This window comes from Colletes gigas, unplaced genomic scaffold, assembly GCF_013123115.1.
Source record: "Colletes gigas isolate AHSC1104 unplaced genomic scaffold, ASM1312311v1 Colletes_gigas_Sc00010, whole genome shotgun sequence".
Taxonomy (NCBI): domain Eukaryota; kingdom Metazoa; phylum Arthropoda; class Insecta; order Hymenoptera; family Colletidae; genus Colletes; species Colletes gigas.
The window spans coordinates 8,212,901-8,234,371 of NW_025106639.1; the positions used below are offsets into that span (position 1 = coordinate 8,212,901).

Below are 21,471 nucleotides of genomic sequence, written 5' to 3' on the forward strand. Positions count from 1 at the left end.
GCGTTGCGTCACGAGTCGAGGAAGTCGATGACCCACCTCCGTCTCCTCCTCTTCCACCTTCTCTTTCCTCCCTCCTTTCCGTGGCAAACGACGCGCCAATGCACCGGAGACTGCACACGCCCGGACACACATGCACGCGGAAACGGACGCCTGCAATGAACTTTCTCGCGCGTAATCGCGACTCGCGACAAGTGCGCCAACGCACGCGTCCGCGACGATCAAACGTTTACCCTTCTTTCAACGATCTTTTCTTTGCCACCGAAGCACACCTCCCACGAACAAACAAAAACGATTTACGGATGAACGTGTATCGCGATGGGATTCGATGCGCATAAAAATTGCAGAACCCGAACGCGTCGATCTGTTCGTGGTTAATTTAGTAGCTCGACGTACGGGCCTGTAAATTACTAAAAAGTGTCCGCGGGAACAAAGCGGATACCGAGCCGTACGTTCGAATTAATCGAATATTCTTCTGGGGGTTTAAATGCATCGCAAATATTTTACCGGGGGAATCGTACGGTCGCGCGCTGATTAAATATCAATGGGCGGGAAAAATGTTCGCGATTTCCCGTGCGTTATCCGTCGGAAGATATAAAAATCATGAGTAATAATGAACCAGAGGCGAAACATTTTCTCTTTGTGCCTTTAATTGTTTAATCGATCCCGATCATCCTGTAATTTCTTAATTCTCAAAGTCGATGGACGTTCGCGGAACAATGGGTGATCTTTTGGTTAACCATCGGGCGTAATCGTGATTTATTTAATCGTCCATGGAACGGCTGTTAACCTTATCGAATTTATTATTTTCCCGTCGATAGGAGAAAATTCGATCCAGCGTCGCGAACGACGAAACAAAGAGAAACCCCCGTTTGCGGTGGCGGCGAAAGCGTTAATCGTCTTTCTTTTTCCCCCATAAACGTGCAACAATGACGATCACGGCCGGGGAAAAGATTCCCGTATTCTTTCCCTTTCCGTTTCGTTCCGCTTAATTGAAGCGTCTTCAGTTTATCGAATGCGATTCTTTTTTGCTCGGTCGGAATCGTCGTGCGTCGAGGGGTTAATTAAGATTCCCGACGCGACGCAGGGATGGGCTCCTTTTCTTTGGTCTTAATTGGAGGGCTCTTTTAGCAATTAGAACGCGAAGGGAATTCTTTTCTCTTAATAATTCGCCGTTACGAAGATATAAACGAACCTTTCAAGAACATCCCTGGAACCCTTCCTCGCCGAGCTTCCTGTATTTTCGTCGCGGTTCTTGGTATTCGAGCGAGGTTTGCCAGCAACCGGCCGCTCTAAGCCCGCGAAATTTATTTTATATCCCCCCACCCACCATCCCAGCGAGTTTTAGGTGAATAGGGACGATCCATTGAGATTCAGGTTGCCTTCGAGGCCCGGGCTCTCCTCGTCTGCGAAAAGGATTTTCCTTGGGAAATCTTATATGAAAAGATGCGGGTGGAAGGTATGTTCAACCTTTGCCGACGATCTGTCCCGGCCGGGCTGGTTATTCATAAGGCCGATATCGAGCCATCTCTCGAATGCAAATCGAGCGGAAGTCAACGATGAGCCGGAACGACGGCTATCTTCTCCCCTTTTTCTCTCCCCCCCCCGTCGACTGGGAAAAGAAGAACAAACGGAAACCGAGGGCGCGGGAGGAGGGCTCGGCTCGATTAAAACTCCTCAGGAACGTTTAACGCTCTCTCCTCTGGTCAACGCTTTGCAACCGGTCCGTTTAAATTTCTAGCTGGCGGCAACAAGTTGTTACTTGGCCGCAAAGGCGATACCAATTTTTCCCTTTACCCTTTACCCTTTCGTTGCAAATTTTTTACGTACGGTTCGTTGTTCGGAATAGGTCGATGATGGACAAGTTTTCATAATTTTGTTCGTACCCCCTCCATCGCGAATCGGTGTCGGTAGACACGCGAGAGGATCGTCGCGTGCGTCTCGGGGGTGCATCGACGAGATAGAGCAAGAGGAAACAGGCGGCGATAAGAAGGCGGAGACGCCACGGAGGCGTACGACCTTCGGTCGCGTATTGATTAATCGTGGGTTAAGCTCAATGCCAAGCCGAAAGCGATACGCTGATCCGGTCTAGGGGCTAGCGTGTCCCATCAATCCGAAAACTAGCGTCGACGTGCTGGAATCGCATAATTCGGTCGTACCGGTCCAAGGACTAACGCGAACCCCCCTGAGAAAATCTTCCCCTTCGTCGATTTTATTTTCCAAAAGCTCAGGATCAAACTATTTCGAATTACGACTGTCGATGTATAGCGGTGATACAAGGGTGTTCCGAGCCCCCCCTTTTCGAACAATCGAGCAAACTGGAGGTCGAAGCCGGTCGAGGCGCGAGTCAATTATCACCGGTACAAGGATCCGTCTCTGTGGAGTGTGTGTATTATTTTTTACGTGGGCTCGGCGCAGAATGCACAGCCTGATGGAACGGCGCATTCGATAATACATCATTCGGTTGACCCAGTTCCGAGGTATCGAGTCTCGAAGTGGCGGAGCGTGGCGGAGTGTTAGCAGTTAGTGGTTCGCGCGGTAAACGGGGGTAAATACTCAGCCAACAGCCGGGATGCAAAGCCATCGATGGACGGAGGAAGCGAGATTATTAACGAACCTGAGAACTGAATTTTTTACAGACTTTGCACGTCGTTCCTACGTTCCCAGCCTCCCACACTCCCTCAACACCTCCTTTTCCACCCATCGTCGCGACGTCGATACAAATGGTTGCACGCTCTCTTCCACTCACCGTTCGACTCGAACACGCTTGGGATTTTTTACTTAACAATAAAATATAACGTTAGGTCCATTAAAATTATTATCTCCCCCTGAATTAATCCTGGAACTCGAACGCCGTCAGTCTGCGCCCAAAGTTCTCCATTTTTTTTAATTGCTATGCATCGCGTAGGCAGGGTACGTGGGATATTTGTTTCGGCGGTAGGTTGCTGAGTCGGAAGCTGTCCGGGGCCGCAAGTAGGTCAGCGGACACTGGACGCGTTAATGCACGGGGGCGAAGAAAAGTTGTTGGAAGTCGGCGAACGGCACGTTCCGGTGAATCCGAAACGATCCTGGAACGACGTCTCGTTAACCAGCGGCCGTTTCTTTCGCGGTATCAGCAGCCTCGCGGTCGCGAGCAGTAGTTAAATGTTTGCTCTTTATTCGGGATTCGCAGCCGGGTGAACCGGTCGGGGGCCCTCTACCCTTCGTCGAAACTGGAAAGTTACCGGGGAAGCAGCCAGCAACCCCCCTACGACTCGAGAACTTGCGCCGGAGTTCTCGAGGAACTTCCGGCTTCGACTGCGGAGGAACTTCCGTCCTTCGAGATCCCGCGACGCTCCAGGCAACAACCTCCTTAATAAATACGTCGATGCGTGGGATACGAGGGGCCTTTGCCGGTGACTGACGTCTAAGCGCGCCACGGTACGATGCACCCGAGATATCCCGCTTTTCGTTAACTTTAATGGACAATTTGTTTCGTTACGCGGGACGCTCACAGAACTCTAACTGTACGGCTCGACTTACATTTTTCCTTACGCGTGCAATGATGTTTCGAGCATCTTTTATCAGCGTAAGCAGCAGCTATGGGTGCTTGAGAAAAACGTGTGATCGACGTGCTGCAAACCACGGAACGATCGTCCAACTCGAATCGCAGATCGGTGCCTCGTTTCGTTGAAAATTCGAGATCGTTCGCTGGAACGAGTGACTCGTTCGAGACGCGATTTTCCCCGTTTCCCTTTGTTTCCCGTATCCTTCGACGAGTGGAAATTAACCGTCATAACCGAAGCCAATCCCGCCTGTCATCGATCGGTTGTGCAATCGAACGATCGCTCCCGCGTTAAGTTCTCGACGAGCCGGTGTTTCCAGGTATCGCAAGCGAGCCAGAACATTGTTGCGTTTCAACGAATCTGGGTCGCCTTTAACGATCAATCTCATTATTTCCCTATTAGGCGTCTTTTATCGCATCGGACGCGCCACGCTCGGCTATGCCGACGAGAATTTCCATCCACGGCGAGCTCGCCTCGCCGAGACATCGAATATTAGGAATTCCATTCGCTTCGAGCTCCTCTAATAACCTCGTTATTATCGTAATCCCGACTGATTTGTTTAAAGATACAACTCGAGGGTCTCGTTAGCCTCCCGTCTTCGTCGAAAACCCCACGGTTTCCTGGTTCTTGGCCTCCCGGATCGATTACCAACCATTTACCAGCACCGTGACCTCCGTGAACCGACGTCTAAACAACCCCAGATCGGTCCTATATAAAGAAATCTTACGATCAGCATCGATGTATCCATTTACAACACTTGAAATCGATGTTTCGTTGCCTAAGCTACAGTATTGCCTCGCTTATTGCACGAATCTGCAGTCCGGATAGTTGTCGCTGTTCACGTTTCGTAGCTCGCGTGCATCGGAACCTCGATCGTTGCAGGAAATCGGGTCTGAATTCTGCAACAATCAAGATAAACAACTTGTTGCACAGCAATCCTTTCTAATTAGAAGGTTTAGTAGAAATGCGACAGTATGCAACGAACTCTGAGGCAACAATCGAGGCTCTATCGCAATTAAATTCCCATTAGAGCGGTTCGTTCGTGTTCAACCGATCCTGAGAAGGAAGTCTCGTCCAAACGATATCGAATAAAAAATCAAATGGATCGCTGTGCGTTGAATGTTGTTATTCGAGCAAAGTTCGTCGGGGACTCGACAGGGCGATCAATCGAACGAAAGTCGAAGGATTAGAGCACCGGCGGCGGAGAATTATATCCGCTTGCGGTGCAGAACAATCGACCATTGTTGCGCAAGCGTTTGTAAATACAATCGAACTCTCATTAGAAGCTCCGAGCGAATAATCGATGCTATTAACGGAGGGCTGCGTTTTTTAACGGGAGGACGCGCGAAACGGTTGCGATCGGTTCGTTTTCGTCGTACACCTGCGAAGATTCGCCACGGCATCTGGTCCGAGGAATTGTGCAACGCGGGGCTTCGATATTGTGGTCGTTCCGCCAACTTGTCGCTATTTATCGTTCGGGAAAGTTTTGCACGAACGCTTTCTTTTCGGGCAATATTGGCCGGTTCGAGGACGCCAGATTGTTTACGACTCCCGGTTTCGCCACGTGGTAGACATTTTACTCGGGCGTATGGGGCAGACGTGGGCAAACAAAGGTGCACGAAAGTGCAACGGACTCGTTGTATATTCATGGCGACAAATGGAACGACGGACCAAAGATGGATGCTTGGAGAGGTCCCATTAGAATCGCGAGAGGAACGAATGCACGTCGTACGGTGTGGAACATGACCATCTTCGCGCAGAACGGGGACTTTTTGTCGGGCAAAAACGATCGGTGGACGATCCATCGGGATACGTACGTCGACGCAGACCCGGGAACCTAATTTCTCGAGTCGGGTTGCCCGGGTTGATACGAGCGTTTCATTGAATTTCGATCGAGAGCCGGCAGGGACGGGGATCCGACGACGAAACAAGGAGCAAGGATGTATCGAGGAGGAGGAAGAGTCCCGTAAGAAGGAACGAGATGGAGAAAATCGAAGGGTAAGGTGGTCCAACCAGATCCTTCTGCCAAAACAGGTGCACCCAGAGTCTGCCATCCGCCGGGGCGTGTGCCGGCTAACTACGCACCTTAATAACATACGTTCGATCCTTTACGGGCTACGCACACGCACGCATTTCCATAAACACAGACCCCGCGACCGGCACGTACACGATCGATAGCTGCTTTTATGCCAGGTTGATCGAACGTCCGTCGAACTCCGAAGAATCATTCGGCTGCCGTAATATCGAATTAACTCCTTGCTTTATGGCGTGTCGTAGGTATCCGCCACGCGTTAAATTGTTTCATTTTACCTTTCGATGGTCGAGCGTTCGTTCGAAAATCAGGTTTACGATTCGTAATTAAATTACATGCAATCTATCCAGGTTGCGAGCATCGTGTCATACGTTAGTTCGATTTCAAAAGGGTCGCAGAGGAGAGGGGGAAGCAGCGTACCTTCGAGGGGAAACTGACTCTAGTGACTTTCCCTTGAAGCAGCCACGAATTATGGACGCCAGGTGTGCGGACAGGGCGACACGTTTTTGTAACAGTCCAATCGCGGACGGATCCTCGATCAAAGTCTGTTTTAAAATGGGCGAAGTTCGGTCGAGAAGGGACTTCCGGGTAGAATCGTCGAGCCACGGTCTCTTCGATAATTTTCTCTCGATCACGACGAACCGCGATTGCGAAATTATTATTCCCAACGTTTCAACGTCCACGGGATGATTATTAGAAACAACGAGAGTGAAAGGAAAGAGGAAGAGAATAAGAATAAAAATAAGAGAGGGGCGACAGGGCCCGACGGAGGACGCGTAGAAGAAAAGGAACACTGGCGGGAAAGAAACGTGGATAGAAACGACGAAGGATCGCGGAACGTTGGGTCCGGTGGGGCTGTCGAGAGGGGGGATCGTCTAACAAAGCCATCGGTACGCAGGTGGAGCGAAGCAACCGTCTGCTTAGCAAGCTGCGTTGTTGAAGCCCCGGCGCGTGTGCGACTACCAGCAGGCAGAAGCATAGCAGCAGCAGCGGCAGCAACTCCGGCCAGCAATGGGCCCCGACCGGGCCCTGCCGGGGCCCCGAAACCCTCAGTCAACCGATGCGCGTCACTGCGAGTGTACGCCGCCAACTGTTCCTGCCACTTTGCCTCGACGGCGATCTTTCGATTTCCTTCGTAGTTTTGCTGTACCGTGCGCGCGATTGTTGTTAACTATTAAGACTCGACCAGCGAAATAGATCCGTGACGCGTCCCCTCCCCCCGTCGTTCCAAAACATGTGATCGCGAATCGCGACCGCGGAGAAATCTTGATCGTGGTTCGCCCGCGATCGTTTATCAAACGACGTAGAGATCCTCGTAGGCGTGGGACGTGCAACGACCTTGGAACACTGCACCAGTATCGGAGACTAGGCGATTTGCATGCGCGTCGATCGATGGGACGCGGTCGGGTGCGAATTTACGCGGCGCTGCCGGCGCCTCGTCCGATCCAGCGGCCAGTTGGTCGAAAACCGAGGAAAGGGGAGATTGATCGTGGCGTGGAGAAGCGGCCTCGAAGCACGTGCACGCGCGAGTAACATGAACGACCAGCCGAGCCTGAAACGCGGACCGTAAGTCATGTTCAGCAGGTTCGAGCTGCTTCAGGGCGCTGTCAGCTATCTTCTGTTATCAGGTGCGCTACGCCAATTGTTTGCTTCCTTCGGGCGATTCACCGTGCGCGTTTTACCCTCGAGACAATAATTCAGAGTCAGTTTCGATCGGTTGTAAAATGGTGTCGAAGCGCGGGAAAGGAGAAGGAAACTTTGGACTCGTTGCACGCGACTCGCTCGCGATTTTTTCGATGCTAATCGTTCCTCGATATCGACCGCGATTGCGCGTGTCGTTGATTGATAGTCGCTTGTCCGTTCGAGTGGTTCTCAGGGGGCTCGGACGCACCGAACAGTGATAATTAGCCGCTGGAACATTGCCAGGGAATTTCGTAGCTTTTGTTAAAACGGGAGTTATGACGATCGGTCCGCGCCATGGGGACACTCGGCGAACGATCCTCCGCTATAAATCATCCCTCTAATTGGACATCGCGACGCGTCTCGCTCGGTAATCGTATATTAATCGAGCTACATATGGAATTCATTTACGCCGACCAGCGCTTATCGGGAATGGAAGAATATTGCGACGTCCCGATAACAACTTGTTCTCGAAAACAATCGGTTCCGAAAACCGTGCAATTATTAAAGTTCCTCGATTCGATCAAGCTATAAAAAAAAATAAAATTTAAGAGCAACGATTACTTCGTAAATTGCGAGTCGAGCGACAGCGTGAAAAATTTTATTTCGCAGGAACGGAAGCGCAGTTGCGATATCGAACTCTGGTCGAACGCCTGTTGTTAAGTCGCAACCCTCTCGAGGCCGAACTGCCCCCTTTTGCCTTGTTCCAGGTTCTTTCTCCGTCTGGTTTGACCCAGTCTCAGCAGTCTGTCCTCGTCGCTGGCAGCCCCTTTCCCATGGCGTGCGTGCGTGCATGCACGTTGCTTTCCATTGTTTACGCAATGCCTCCTCGACCGGCTTCGTGCCTCCCTCTTTCTCGCTCCGCGTCGCCACCTTTCTTCCCATCCTCGTTTCGTCGTTGGGTCATTGCGTTTCTAAGGGGGTAGCCTCGTGTGTGCGACTCGAGGAAAGAAAGGTACCGAAAGACCGCGTTGATCCTCGTCCGGGGATCCTCGCTTTTTCCTCGCCCCGCGTTGCCTTTTCAATTCGACAATGATTTCTGGTACCTCTGCGCGGCAACGGGGATGAAAGGGAGCACTCTGGGAGCTTTTCAAGACGCGAGAATCTCGTCGAGGGCAAACTTGTCAGCGGAGACGCATATATACGTTGATACGTATTTATTTGTCAAAGCGTCAGGGATCGTCACGAGGTTCGTCCAGAGATCATTCTGGCTTCGAGAGCCTCCGATTCTCTGTTTCTCTTATTTCAGTCTTGATCCTTTAAAAAATAAATATTACGAAAAGGTGATAAGGGCCTGATTTAGACACCTATGTTTATGCGTATATATAACTTTGCGAACGGTCAACGAGACACGAAGAAAAATATTGTGGAGCAGAGCCAAATATATCTGCGAGGCATTTTACGAGTCCACGCGTGAACAATATGGCGACCACAGCTGTGTAAATACCGAGGGAGGGCTGGTCGAAGCAATTTATCATTTCAACGACTTAATTAGTTTTCAAGTATATTTCGAGCACGATTGAGCCTTCACGCAACGAAGCCGCGTATCAAAATTCATTCCTCGTAATTAGAAAGAAGCGATTAAATAAAATACCCGTAAATATTTGGCGAGATAAAAGAGCGTATCGTGACTGGCGAAGATCGAGAAACCGCTTGTCATCGAATCAAATCTCGTAGAATTTCGTTGTCGACCCGATCGACGTTTACGCGAAACAAACCGGCTTATCGCGAGAACGCGACAATAGTAACGATGATCGATTTCGATAGCCCGTTCCAACGCGAAGTTATCGATCGATCAGATTTGTTTAAAATACGTCTATGGGCCGTTATCGAAGATCCAAGGAATTTTATCGCGTCCGCGACACCCGGCGAGCATACCGCGAGCGAATCTCCGCCGTAACGATGTCGTTACGTTGGCCAAACGATTGGTACTCGAGGTCGAGCAGCGAGCTCCTCCGCGAGCGTTGTCCTTGGACGCGGATAACCAGACGCTAATTAACTTTGCAGATGCTAATTACCATCCCTTTTCTTGTCTGTTACAGAGCGCGAGAGGCACACCGCCAACAGGCTATCCGCGTAAGTATCCTATAAATTGGACCATCCTCGAATAGAACTAATTTCGCGCGCGAACCATACGCGGCGGCAGCGGTACCATCGATTTCGCCGTTTTACCCCCTCCCTGCTCTCTCGATTTATGGATCGTCGTAAATCAATTGCCCGTGAAAAAGAGCGGAAACGGGCTCGATCGTCGAACGATGGAGAAACTCGATGACTTTTTACGAATTCTCGTTCTTCTAGCTCGACGCCGCGCGCTCGAATATCGATTGCACGCGATATTGGACGCGTGCTCCAGAATCCGGTTTAACGAGAATTAATCCGTCAAAGACGAAGTCAATTATACGCTCGCGTGGACCTTTCAACGGTGAACGCGCGTCAATTAAATTCTTCCTCTCGTTCGAGTTTCCTCTTCCGCTACGATATCTCTGTTCTACGGGCTAGCGCGAGACGCCCCCCTCTTTTGTTTAGTTCCCGCGGAAAGATCACCCTGCAACGGAACCGCGGTCCGCGCGGAAAAACGATTCCAGCCACGGTTTTCTTCCGGGAATTCTGCCGCGAGAATTTTCACGGAAACGATTTAAGAAATGTATTTCGTAGTCTTGGGGGAAATTAAATTAGAAGGCACGCCGTGATCGACGTTATTTTATATTGAAATATTCGGGAAAGTTTGAAGAATTCCCGAATGGAAAACGGTTCGGAGAAAACTCGAGTGCGAGGATGCACGATCGTGTCGACGTATGAAGACGTTCGAGAGTTTCCCACGCGCCGACAGGAAGCTGCGTCACTGTCTTTTCAGCCTGTGTATAAACTTCCTCCCTGCCGCCATCAGAACGTCTCGCGTGTCTTTTATCATTTAGACGTTGCACTTCAATGTGAAATTCCAGGGCGTGAACTTTCGACCAACGGTACCTGACGATCTCTCAAAGTCCGATTTCAGGCCTCGGAGAGTGTAATAGAAAAATGCTAGATCATTTCCATTGCCATTGTCGTTTGCCACTATCTAGAACAGAAACTGATTCGACGAGGTAAACAACGGACGTTGGTCATCTGTTTACGAGATACTGTGTGGTAAATAATCACGATAAGTACAAAGTAAAAGATTGTAGGTCAAGTCAACTTTTATCACGAAGATTAGGATTATCGAGTAATAAAACTAATAAAAGACGAATAGAGAGGACGCGCACCGCGCGCAATTCTTCCGTTAAAAGGGTGGAAGCGTCGCGAGAGATGATAAAAGCAGTGATCGAGGGTGTATCTTTGTATAGATCGGGCAGGACAATTTCCTGAAATCGGCGCGCGTCGTCCACCCTTCCGCGATCGAGCGAAGCAAGAAAATTAACGAGCCTCGAAACGGTAGGCAGAACACGTTTCCCACTTTCAACCCTCTCCGGGGCGGCGTTGCTCGAGGGTTTTCGGCCCCGACCACCGTAACTGCCCCTAATAACCCTGCCCGGAGTTCCTCGATGGAAAACTGGGTCGTATCGCTTATCGACGTCACTTTTTCGCCGCAATCGAGACTCGCTGTTGCGTAAACAACCGCCGCGTCCTGTTCGACGCAATTTCGTCCCCTCATTTTCGGTTCCTTCGCGTTCTCCTGCAGAAAATCAACCGCTTCAGCGTTACTTCCAGGCCGTGTGAATATTTTTTTATTTTGTTTTACTCGAAAGAAACGATCTCGAAGATCGTTCGATCGATAGATTTCGATCGGGAGAAGTTTCGACGAGGAACAGATGATATTTGTTGAGAGACCCGTGGCCGGTTATCAGGCGAGCTGCTCGCGACCTTGTCCAATTCTGATAACGTCCGAGTCGAGCTGCGCGCGACGATAAGGGATTTCGCTCCTCGCTCGGGTCGCGATAAAACGAGCATTTTTCCCCTCCACGACTTTGTCTTTCTTCGGCTCGTCCCTCTTAATTTTCCAGCGCGAACGGTTATCGGGTCGGCGTGCTAGCACAGCCGTGTCTTATCGCCCAGCTACTTCCATTCCTTATTTCGATAAACATATTTCGCTCGTTTGCGTCCGAGAACCGATAATCCTGGTCTAACGATTACTCGGCCGCTTCGGAGAACGCGATGGACGTCGCTATACTTGGACCATTCGTCGTTGCATTAATCGTCGATGCCCTCAGAAGCGAGAAGCGACTTTCAAACCGGTATCTCTTTCGATACTCTACTATAGGGGTTTTATTTACAAAACTAAGGTTCCAGCGTGGGTCATCGAATGGTCGACGCTTTAAAACCATAGCTAGGTATCTGAAATTAGCGTCCACCAGGAAGGTGTAAATCGACGACGTGAAATCGCATTAACTGAAAAGATAATTGGGAGTTCGGTGTTCCCCGGTAAGCCTAATGGGATTCGTCGAAATTCCGATGAAAACCATCGATGGAAACGACGTCGCGTAATTTCTTAAATTGAATCTTGCCGGTGGGGGGGCGGCGGTAGTCGCGGGAAGGGGCTCGTTACGGCGGGAATAAGCTCCTTCTCGTAAAATTAATCGAAATTATAGAATTAACCCGCGACCTTCGCCGGTCGGGGGATCTCGATTGGAGTATTCGTGTCGCGAATACTAACCCAGTCCCGAGATGGTTATCGGGCGAACTAATAAACCCCGTTGGAACTCGTTCGCGGGGGAAAGTTCACAAGTTGGTAATTTCGTCTTGTAACCTTCGGTGAAACGCGCGTCGCGCGCGAACGCGGGAAACGTTGCACTTGGAAAGAGATGATCGAAAAACAAGCTGCTTCAGCGAGGCTTCGAGCCGGTCAAAGATTCGAACCAAACCGAATAATTAACCAAGTTTCCGGGATAAAGGAAACTCTGTGTATTTAACGTCTGCTCCCGGAACTTTTAAACTGTTGCGCGCCTTAGCCAGCTAGAAAGTCTCTTCTCGATCTTACGGGGCGAACTTTCCCCAATCTTTTTCGGTCCCGGAACACTTTTAATCCCGCGCGGAATTACGTTCTTTTTTCTTTCAGAAAGAAGATGTGATATAGAAGCTAACATAAGGTTTGACCGTGATAAAAATTCTCCCTTCTCGGAACGATTTAACACGGGACAGTTGGGATAGGGGCTTTTTCCTCGTGTCTGTCAAGATGTACCGCGGATTTTCCACAGTGTTAACCGAGTCGTGGGTGGATTAAGTCGGATCAGAGATCGCTGGTCGAGGAGCCACCCCTGGTCCCTACGTTTACCCGTTCCTAAGTGGTTCCCAAGCTTGGTGCAACCCTTTCGATACGGCGAACAAGTTGCTTCTTTCAAATTTAACGAACAGTTGAGGGATTGAAAAATATCTTCCGGTCGGTATATGCGTGGCCAGAAATTTTTGTTGCTCCGTTCGCGCGGGAGGAAGGTTTCGTGGACGGTGTTAGTGGCACAATGGCGGCCGGGGGATCCCCGTTGGTCGTTTTATTGGCGTCGGATCGCGCGAACCTTTCCCGCGCGAGTCCGTCCGAGCAATTTCACTCGGACAAGCGTGTCGTTATTCAATTTATCTCGAACGGTCGTTCTCACGGAATCGAGCAGGTTCGTCCAACGATACGCCGTCGATTAGGCGACTCGCGTGAAACGTGAAACACGAGCGGACGGAGGCGGTCGGGTTTCGCGTACCCGGGATTCTCGAGTCCCCTCGTTAACCCTCCTTCGTTGTCGCGGCCACCTAGAACGCTCGGGGTAATTTTTTCCCGTCGCTGGACGTGGAAACGTTCGAATTAATTCCGCGCGAAATTGGCGTTTCGAGACCGCGACGTAGTTTCGACGATCGAGCGAAATATCCCCGACGCCTCGAAACTTTGGACAGGCGTCGTTCGCGGGACGAGTTTGACGTCTTCTTTGGCCATAGTGCCCCTCCACTTTCTCGTAATATATGTATACGACGCTCAAATTTGCATACACAACTGGTCCGTTTCGCGTTCTGAGATAATATTCGATCGCGTTCCTCGGTCAGAGGTCGAAAATCGGGACGATTTTATTTTAATCGAAGGGGTCGGTGAATGGAATATCGATAACGAGGGACGTGGAGTCCGACCCTCCACTTACCCGAATGGTCCACTCTCCAGGCTATTTCCCCAATTATTAAAAATCATCCATAATGTAACAGTGTTTTATAATGGAGGGAAATGTTATATTTTGCACAGCTTCGATTCAAATTGGCAGTATCAACTTTCCAGTCTGCATAACAAATACGTGTAATTGCAAAGTAATTGTGCTCGAGGGGAAGGTTGCGTTCCAAGATTGTTACGAATAATTAAAACTCGGAACGAAACTATGCGCCACTCGCTTAATTACTTAATTAGAACTTTCAAGCAACAAAGCGTACGTTGCGCATTATTTCAACGCTAAGAAGAACGGTACAGGTAACGAGACAGATGACAAGACGCGTGTCTCAAGAATTTTGCTCAATCCTCTCGCGAACGGTGCATCGTCCCATCGAATTTTATTTTCCAACACTTTTCGGGTAAATCCGTTTTGGTTAATCGTTGCACGAAAAACGAACAAGCTCCGTTCTCACGGGTTTAATCCTCTTACGCGTCGCGGAGTATAGAGTTGCCGCTCGATGAAAAGCGGAACAAAACGTTTTATGGGCGAGAAATATTGGGGAGGGTCGGAGGGGAGGGTGGCGAGACGCGTTAATCGTCTCGTGACTCGCGTTTTATCTTCTCGAATCCGCGGAGCATCGGCGGTCCTCGCGCGGCAAAATTACGTTCTCGGGGTCTCTCGAATAAAGCCCGGAATTATTGCCGACGCTGGTCGCCGCGGCGCCTTCCACGGTCGTTGACGGATTCGCGTATTCACGGTGGGTCCTCGGAGGCGAACGCGCGCGGGGGTGTTTGCACGCGGATACCGCGTAACCGAGAGGGAGTCGAAACGCGCGCGTACGCGACACGAGGAAGGGTTGCCCAACCAGGGGGGCGGTGGAGGGCGCGGGGGTGGATCTCGTGCAGCTCGAGGTGACTCGGTTGCAGATGGCGTGTACAACCAGGAGCGTCGAGACGAGCGCGCGAGGGGTTAAAGGGGCGGGTGGCGGAGGGTTGTAGGATGCAGTTGTTGGAGGGGAGTGAGGGTGAGTAAAAGAGACAGTCGAGGGGGAAGTAACGAGGGGTTAAAGGGGGGGGCGGTCGCGACGACGAGGAGCACGTATCGGAAGCCTCTGTGCAGGGGTTAAAAACGGAGGGTGGAAGCGGAGGACGAAACTCGCGAGAATGGGGGACGAAGGACGAAACGAGACACGGACCCCGTCGGGAGGAGACGGAAGGAAGGCTCCTGCGGGAGGGGGCGGTGGGAGGTGGAGAGAGAAACACGGTGGTATACACGCTGGAACTTCCGAAGTTATTCGCAACAGGCAGCTCGCTAGTCTGCCTCGTGGAATTCTAGGTTCCGCTGCCGGCAGCCTCCTCCCCCTCGCTCCTCCTCGCCATCTCCGTCGATTCCACCGTACTTACGCTTCCCTCTCGTTCCTCCGCGCCACCTCCGGCCATCTTCTTCTACGCTTCCTCCGCCTCGTCGTCCTTGTTTTAATGGCCACCAGAACTCGCTGTCGCGGCTCGAAAAACGCCGACGAGGAACCCCCGCCGTCTCGTCTTTCGCGTTGACCACCCCCGGGCACGCGATTTAATTATCACGCACGATTTCGAGCACTTAAATAAGAGGGTAAAATCGTCCACGGGGCGGTATATCGGGCGATCGATTAATCCCGGGGAAGAAAACTCTTTCGGAATCCTTCCTAATCGGCCCGCTAATGGGATTAATAACCGTGAGGTAATAGAATTGGCTCTAATCGATACGAAGCCAATCGTCGGGATTCCGCGGGAACAATTCTCGAAATTATCGCTCGGCGTTCCCCTCGACCGGAGCAACACCGTTTCCAAGTGTTTTTCATCCCCCTTCGCGGCTTCTCCGTTCAGGTTTCCGTAATTAGGTAAACCGCGGCTCTAAGTGCTTCGTTTGCTTACGTGCTTCTCAAAATTTACTCGGTTTAATTAATTCTCGCGATGCCGGGTAGCACTCTTCGGGCGTGCTCGATCCCCGAGATTCGAGGAGTCGAGTCGTCGCGCGGGGGGTGTGGAAGCCAGAAGGCGATGGATAATAGTATCGAACGGACTCGACGAAGACTCTGAAAAGGAACCGTTAGCTCTTTTTACAGGATCTTTCTCGCACTCGGTCCCGGGAAACGTTTATCAGCGCTTCAATTACCGGAGACAATGGACACGTGTGACTCGTTTCGCGAGAGCATCGTTCCCCGACGGTCACGCGTCTCCTCTGCACCGGTTTTCGAGGGAAGAAGCTCCGTTTAACGATCTATACAAAATACAGGGTGTTAACGAGAAAACGGTATTCGACGAACCGTCGGGGGCGACAGGTTGCCGGATAAAAGAGGGCTTAACACTTTAGGGGATGATTTAGGGTCGACGAAACCCCATTACGCTCTTGGTAAAATCACAATTTGTTCGATCTACTTATCTCGTCAACGTTGTTCCTTCCAAGTATCGAGATTCGAAGTAATTTTCACACCCGGTACGGTTCCGTAGACGAAACACGTCGCGTTTGCTCCGCGAATTTCTGCAGCCCTTTGAATAAAATATTCCAGGGAATCGGCGCGACCGAAGAACGGTTCGCGTAAAATTGTTCAGTCTGTTCTTTTTCGCGTTGGCAATTACACGGGCGCCTCGTCAAAGCGTTTAATTCGATGAAAGGGTAGCCGGGTCGCGGGCCGGACGTTTTCCTTTTTTACCCCGCGGCTCGCGAGACCTTCTCTCTCTTCCTTTTCCCCGGAAACGATTCCGCGTTCGTTCCCAGCGGTGCCGGATGCGCGGTCTTTCTTGTCGCGCGTCGACACACCGTGTATTTCTCGTTCGTGTGGTCTCTCACCATCACCGAAACAACCTCTCGTCGCCTTTGCTCTGCAACCAGGGGGGGGACGCCCGTTCCTCCTCAGGCTCGGATTAAAGGGCAGACTCCGGGGGCCTCGCCCCTTCGAGAACCATCCTCCTCCCCGATACCACGCAAAGTCCTACAAATTCTTTCAAACCAAATCCTACCTTATAGTCTACAGTGCAGATGCATCTGCTTTCGAAAATTATTCCAGATTACACGAGTCTCTTTAAACCACCCCCAAGGGAGGTTAAAGAGGGTAGATTTGGGACATGACAAAGACCAGTTTCGCGAATAGCTAGATCTTACTTTGATAGCGACTTACCAACCCTCTAAGTAACCAAATAAATTAAGAAATTTTCAATAGCAAGCGTTTGTAAATATTTCTGAGAGAAAGGAAAGTAGCATCGAAAAATTGCATCCAAGCGAGCAGTTTCTATCGAAATGAATTGTTGAGAATTGTGTGGAGTCCCAGGGCCTGGGTTAACGTTGTGTTCGGTCCTGTTTCCCATACGTGTACGCGTGAGCGCGTCGGACGCGCTCTCGTGCGCCTGTAAACGCGCCGGCTAGGATACAGCCGTGTTCCGTTGTAAACCGGAGGGATCACGCGAGGTTAAAGAAACCTCTCGGCGTTCCCCGGCCCCGGTGCAAACAGGTTCTGCTCCTTTTTCCCTACGATCACCGGAACGAGGCGCATTAACGCGGTGACAGATGGAAATAGATTCGAGCCACGATTACCGTGTACCGTTTCCCCTCGAATTAATGTTTCCGACGTGATCGTTTGAACGGTATCGATGGTTCTCGCGCGTTCCCCGCGGATCCGCGAAGGCGATGGTGTTGTTAACCCTTCGGGTCCTGCCTCCATTCGTAACGGGAAGGTCGGAACCGTGGATCGCGTGCGCGGAACACCTATGGGGCGTTCGAGCTACACGCTCCGCGAACGCGACTTCCGGGCTTCCGCCCGCGACGCCTGGACGACCAGACGACGCAACCAGAGACGGAGAAATTGAATCGCGACGCGAGGTTCGTTTCGTTGAATGCATCGGGAACACGAGTGGGAACAGGAAGAGCGACTGAGAAACAGCGAAAACGAGTTAGAGACAGTTATTACATCGCTGGTAACTCATTAGTAACCCGAGACACTCTCGGTCGCGTGTTGGGGATAACGGTGGTGCACGCAGTTTCGGATGGGGTTAACTTCGCGACACGAGGAAGGATGGAAATTATGACACGATCGAGGGATTTGTTATATTACGGTGATTACGATAGAATGGAGGCAGCGTGACTATGAAAATATGATGTGCACTCGAATACTGGGTCTGTGCTTCTATAAACTGCGAACCGACTTTGTCCACTCGACCAGGGATTTATCGTCCTAAACGGTAACTCACTTTGCGTCGTATCGGCGAGTCTTTCTCTTCGAAAGCTACGGATTGTTTCTCCCTCGTGCTTTTGTCCTATCGGTCGCGTTAAAACACGAGTACTAGGATGGAATCCGCGAATAACCGTATATATTCAACGGATTTCATCGATTCCATTCGACGCTCGTAAAGTTCCCTCGAGCTCGCAGCGTCGCAGCACGAAACGTCCTTTGGAAAAAGCCTCGAGCTTTACTCTAAATGCCACTTTGTACTTTTCGACGGATAGACGAGGGTTCGTCTCGTCGCGGAGGGGGGTTGGAACGAAAAAGTAATAACGAACACCGTGGCTGCAGAATCGAAAACGTTCCCACGGAGTCGTGCAATTTGTACCGTTCGAGGGTCGATCGTTAAACTCTTTCGCGCGCGCGCGCGCTCGTCCACCGATTTTACCAATTTCCTCGCCGCTCGTCGAGTTCACGGGTTCACGAGTTATCCTCGCACCGTGGCCCCCGTCGACAGGTTGACTGCAGCGCGCAGTTCCAAAGTCAATCAAAACTTTTAACGCGATCTCGTTTAATAAGTCAATAAAATCGACCGGGGGGAGATTCAATTTGATCCCGCTTAAATTTTACGCCGTGGCTCGTGCTTTCACGGGGCACCACGTTCGCGAAATACGCGCCCAAGTATCAACCTTAGCCACTTACACCCTTTCGATTCCAACAATCTATTTAAAATTGTTTTCGTAAATAGAATCATATATTTTCTAATGCATCTGCAGCAGTTTAGAAGATTTTCGAATTATTACTCGTTCCCACCTCGTTCTCGCGTGTAAAGGTTAAAAGATTTCGCGAACGCCGTGGAACGGGACGCGATATAAAATCGTTGGGTGGAAATCGAGCACAGAGAAGGCAGTCGGGCATATCCAGCGAGCATCGAGGAGGACGCAGGACAGCGTGTTTAGGGTCGACGACCCTACGGGTACATCCGCGTTCGGCGGTTCGCGTACTTTCCCTCTTTATCTTCCAGGTTGGCTCTATTTCCTTGCTTCCCCGTAGCTACTTCTCGCCGCTTTCCGTTCCCCCTCCGACTTCGTGGCTGGATTCGCGCGCTTTGTCCGTCCCGGGCGCATCGTCTCCGTCGGTCGGCTCGCGTGCCTCGCCGATCGAGGGTGAAAGGACCCTCGTCTTGGTATTTTTTTCCTCTCCGGTCGTTCCTGCTCGCTCTTACGGGGCTCGAGAGGCACACGCGCGCGGCCGACTATACGTCGGTCAGCGACTTGAACGCGAGCAGATAGAGAGATCCGTGGCCGGACAGGATGTCGATATTTCGGTGCACGCCGCGATGATAAATCGCGTAGTATTGTTCCCGTCTACGTGAATGGGTCACTCCGACACGACAATGCGGGGCTGGCAGTTATTTTTGCGGACAGTCTGGTTTATTTAAACGACACCGATCCCGGAGTCGATGGATTTAGAACGGAGTCGCGGACGGATATAAAACGTTCCAGATCTCCTGATCGGTTGTTAATATTTATTCGACGGTGCGTGAACGAAGAGACCCGTGGAAAAGGTTAATAAAATCGTCTGTATCAGCTCGGATGCCAAGAATTTCAACGTCGCTGCGAAATTAATAAGTAATCGGTGTTTTAGTCCACGGGGGACCAAAATGGCTGCCCAGAAGGTACCGTGGGCGCTTCCGTGCGCGATTCGATCGAGTCCCCCCGTGGATCGAGGATCGATTCCTCGGTCGGTTCGCAGTGAAAAGTGAAAGTGTCAACCGGGGAATGCGAGAAACACGCGAACCGGGGCTCTCGTTGACAAAGAAACCGGCGGCGGAGGCGAGGCGCGCGTGAAACAGCAGTTTCAGAGATCAATGAACGATTGTTCGTACCTCGCCTCGCCCTCGCATCGTTCGTGTTCTACAGGTTGCCGCGGCACGCGTTCCCCGTGTACACGTTCTTCTTCTTGTTGATTCTAATCGAGAGTGCTTCGTTCTCCTTATCCACCGACGGGGCTCGTTCGTTCGTACCGCCTCTTTTTTTATACAGCCTCCCCCGCGTCGTATCCCGTTCCCGAACGATCTATCCTAGTCGATCGTTGACGGATTTAACGGAAACGGTGTCTTCTGTTGCAGAGATTTGGAAGGGGACCTGAGATTGTCCGAGGACAGCGACGATGAGACGAACAAGGTAATCCCTGTCGCTAAATTAATTAACCAGAGCCCCCAGCGCGCTTACTGCTCTATCGATCTCTCCGTACACGTTATCGCGATAGACGCGCTCCGCTTGCACCATAAAATTTAGTTCATCGAGCGTACGATGGAAGTCGGGTATTTGGCTTTCCCGGGGCTTTCTCCCATGTTTTGGAAAATTGGGATTTTTTACGCGAAAAAACACGTATTTTTTATTTGACTTTTATCGCGAATAGTGCGCGTTGCTCGCGTGTTTGCACGCTGTAGACGCGTCGAGACGCTTTCGTGTCCGCGAGCGTACATTTGAAATCACGTATCGAGTAATTTTTAGACGGCCGCGTTGGAAAACGTCCGTCTGCAAAGCGTTAATCGACGAGCGGTGATCGATGGAGCGCAAAGGGCGGCGTTTCGCTTTGCCGTGCGAAATTAATTGGTAATCGTTCTGATCTTTTTCCGCAGGGAACGACGTCGCGGACAACGAGGGGAAGCAGAAGCCCCGACCTCACGGTCGAGTAAGTATCCGTTTTGTCGATACAGTCGTTAATTAGCGCTAGTTTTCATAGTTCGATCCGCCATCGCCGAAACTACCGTCGCGTACCGGCTATTTCCAACGATTCTTCGAGGCGGTCGTCGCCGCGTTATTTGTCCGTTTTCCCCCCGGTGTTCCGTAAAACGTAGCGGGCTGTTCAACGAACCGGTACTTTGTATTTACTCCAATTAACGTTCAATGGAACTCGTTTTCCCCCGTGCTTGCAACAGTCGGCGACGTTTCAACGTATCGTTTCGCGATCCGCGCGAGATATCATAGCGGATACATTAATGAATAAGTCGAGGGAGTCTGTTTTAAACCGCAGCATTCTCGGAGTTTCGAAGCGTACGAGGCGTATCTACCAAACCGTACGACGATGGGAGGCCTCTTTAACAAGTTCGCCGCAGTATTTCCCTTGACTTCCCGTTCACGCTGAAAAACCGCTCGGAAACGTCCTCGAGGGGGGTTGTCGTTCGTCGCGTTCACCGATTCGTAAGATTTCGCGCTGTAGGGTACGCCGGTTGCAAGCAGTCCTTGTTCCTTATTAAAAAAATCCATAGTCGCTGTTGATAACGAAAGGGTTGAGGAAGCGTGAACGGAACGTCCCGGTGTCGATCATCGGGGGCTAACGAACTAATTCTGTTCGCAGTTTGTCGACGCCACTGATACCGGCGATGACACCAGCACCACCCCCTCTGGCGCCCATGTCACCCATGGGGTTGTCACCCGTGGGACCCTTGTCGCCGACGAGGCCGCTAAGTCCACCCAGGCCGTCGTCGCCGCCGGCGAAGCAGATGACGCCCGAACGAGTGTTGTCGCCTCCGGCGGTCAGTCCTCTGCAGTCCAAGGTCTCGACGAGCCCGACGATCCATCAGAGGCCGCCCAGTCCACCGGGCCAGGTGCCCCAGAGTTCCGGAAGCGCGAGCTCCAGCTCCGATTCCGGTTCCGATTCCGGCTCGGACAGCAGCGACGACTCCGAGGACGACACCGGCGCCCAACCCGCCAAAGGTCCCTCGACGCCCCCCTCCCTGTCACCAAAGAACGACAATCTGATCGAGGAGCCGCCGCCCGCGATAGAGGAATCAAAACCCAGGTGGAACCTCAGCTCCTTCTTCAACAAGACGGCGGTGCCGCACGGCGAGCAGAACTCGGAGAACAAACAGCCGCAGGTACGTCTCGGCGTCGCTGAACCCTCGTCGAGCTTTTCTCCTGA

At 51.4% G+C, this 21,471-nt stretch overlaps 1 protein-coding gene across 8 annotated transcripts in view; it reads left to right on the forward strand.

The window, feature by feature from the left end:
• Positions 1-21,471, forward strand: part of LOC122398052 (AF4/FMR2 family member lilli) — a 145,688-nt gene that overhangs the window by 114,390 nt on the left and 9,827 nt on the right. For 7 of the 8 annotated variants that reach the window (XM_043397665.1, XM_043397672.1, XM_043397666.1 and 4 more), the window contains 4 exons: positions 9,297-9,330; positions 19,673-19,727; positions 20,189-20,241; positions 20,908-21,427. In XM_043397665.1, coding sequence (XP_043253600.1) covers positions 9,297-9,330; positions 19,673-19,727; positions 20,189-20,241; positions 20,908-21,427 — 662 coding nt within the window. Of the gene's footprint in view, positions 1-6,410; positions 7,203-9,296; positions 9,331-19,672; positions 19,728-20,188; positions 20,242-20,907; positions 21,428-21,471 lie in introns of those variants that run through there. The other variant, XM_043397673.1, reaches the window with a different exon arrangement.